Below are 2,074 nucleotides of genomic sequence, written 5' to 3'. Positions count from 1 at the left end.
GCTATTAGTGAAAGAACGTGTCGTGAGTGGTTTCAACGCTTCAAGAACGGTGATTTTGACGTCTAAGGTCATGCTCTGTATTTGGTGGGACCAGCTCGGCGTAGTATATTATGAACTGTTAAAACTGTTAAAACTGAAACAATCACAGGCGATTGGTATCGAACGCAATTGATGCGTTTGAGCCGAGCATTGAAAGACAAATGGCCGCAATACAACGAGAGACACGATAAAGTGATTTTGCACATGACAATGCTCGGCCCCATGTTGCGAAAGTGATCAAGACATACTTGGAAACGTTGAAATGGGAAGTCCTATCCCACTCGCCATATTCTCCAGACGTTGCTCCCTCTGACTATCACTTGTTTCGATCAATGGCACACGGCCTGGCTGACCAGCACTTCCGGTCTTATGAAGAAGTAAAAAATTTGATCGATTCGTGGATAGTCTCAAAAGAAGACCAGTTTTTTCGACGCGGGATTCGTATGCTACCCGAAAGATGGGAGAAAGTAGTGGCCAGCGATGGACAATACTTTGAATCATAAATGTATAACCAGTTTTTTACAATAAAGCCTCGAATTTCGGCGGATGCAAAGTTGTATATATATATACTATATGTACATGCAGATATATATATATATATATCATATTTAAAAACGATTTAATGTGAAATAAAACTTTCTAATAAAAAAATATTTTAAAATATTTCATTTAATTGCATTTTTCTTTCAGGATCTTAAACTGGCTGACGGCGGTTTAAAGGTGATCTGTGTCGGATCTGTATGGAAATCATGGAAATTTATGAAAAATGGTTTCATGAACGAAATCCACAACAAGAATATTGTGGACGAGTTGAGTTTACTGCACTTGACAACATCATCAGCATTAGGCGCCTGTTATCTAGCCGCAGAGAAGATTAATTGTCCGTTCGTCAAGCCATATGATAGCAACGTCGAGACTTTTTTTTATTACAAGCGCGATCACTATCCGGAAACGTAAAAGACAGAACATTCGATAGAATTAAAAAAATCATACGTCTGACTACTATAGTGCTTAGTTTCATGGAAACGAGGAAAGTACATAATAAGATATAAATAAATAAGGAAATTTGAAAAAAAAACGCTAACGTTTTTTAGTCAGTGCTGAAATACGTTATCTCCAAACACGTTACAAAAGTAATAAAAACGAATTATCTCGTATGATTATTAATCAGAAAGATCTAAGTTCCTGATTGAAGCGATTACGCACAAGTGTAGTAGATCTAAATATACAAATGATAAATTACGTTTTTTTGCAGATCTGCAAAAAAATGAAAAATCGTTTTTGTAAAAATTACAGATTTTGTAAATATCGATTTAACATGTATATATATAAATTTTTACGAAATCAATATAATAAAATCTTCTTGAGCACATGTTGTTGGAGAGTGATGTACTTTAGGATTATTTTATCCTTATAAAAAATTAACAGAGTCATGGTGGAAGAAGATAGATATACAAGAACTAAATAATTTTTTATAGCACAATCGAGATTTGAATTTTTTTTTTTCATGCACCAAACTTCACAGTAATAAAAGAATGGGACTAAAAGCCATCTGGGACACGGCCTGGAGCTGCGTATGGTTGATTTTCAGTCTATTCATTAAAATTATATTGTATTTCATTTTGTTTATGTTCGGCTTCGTATTCCTCGCGGGTTGTATTGGTGCGATAATAATCCTCATTTTGTTCATTTTTGGTTTTCTACCGACAAGCGAACGCAGATGATTAAGAGATCCACAGATGTATTATATCTGGTAAGAGATGTAACAAAATTATCATTAGTGTTAATTAAATATATATAATATAGGAGAAGCATTTTAAGAAGCTTATCATTAGTGTGAAATTATGTGGCAATGTGTATTTTTGAAAAATATATTTATATCAGGATATCACAATTTATCTCGTGTACATTGCAGCAACATACATATACAAGTATAATATCTTTCTCTCTTATTTACATGTAGACTCTGGCTAAAGCTGAAACTATCATAATTCGTATAGTTGAGTTTTTTTTCATTGGAATCTTGTTTTTTTAA

At 33.7% G+C, this 2,074-nt stretch overlaps 1 protein-coding gene across 2 annotated transcripts in view; it reads left to right on the top strand.

Annotated features, from left to right (window-relative positions):
* The window catches only part of LOC108684490 (N-acetyl-D-glucosamine kinase), an 8,704-nt gene extending 7,313 nt beyond the window's left edge, over positions 1 to 1,391 (top strand). For both annotated transcript variants that reach the window (XM_018188836.1, XM_018188837.1), the window contains one exon: positions 730 to 1,391. In XM_018188836.1, coding sequence (XP_018044325.1) covers positions 730 to 996 — 267 coding nt within the window. In that variant the 3' untranslated portion in view covers positions 997 to 1,391. The remainder of the gene's footprint in view (positions 1 to 729) is intronic.
* The last annotated feature ends 683 nt before the right edge of the window (positions 1,392 to 2,074 follow it).

This window comes from Atta colombica, unplaced genomic scaffold (genome assembly GCF_001594045.1).
Source record: "Atta colombica isolate Treedump-2 unplaced genomic scaffold, Acol1.0 scaffold135, whole genome shotgun sequence".
NCBI classification, from domain to species: domain Eukaryota; kingdom Metazoa; phylum Arthropoda; class Insecta; order Hymenoptera; family Formicidae; genus Atta; species Atta colombica.
The sequence above is the reverse complement of the archived record's forward strand: the minus strand, read 5'-3'. Positions and strand labels throughout refer to the sequence as shown.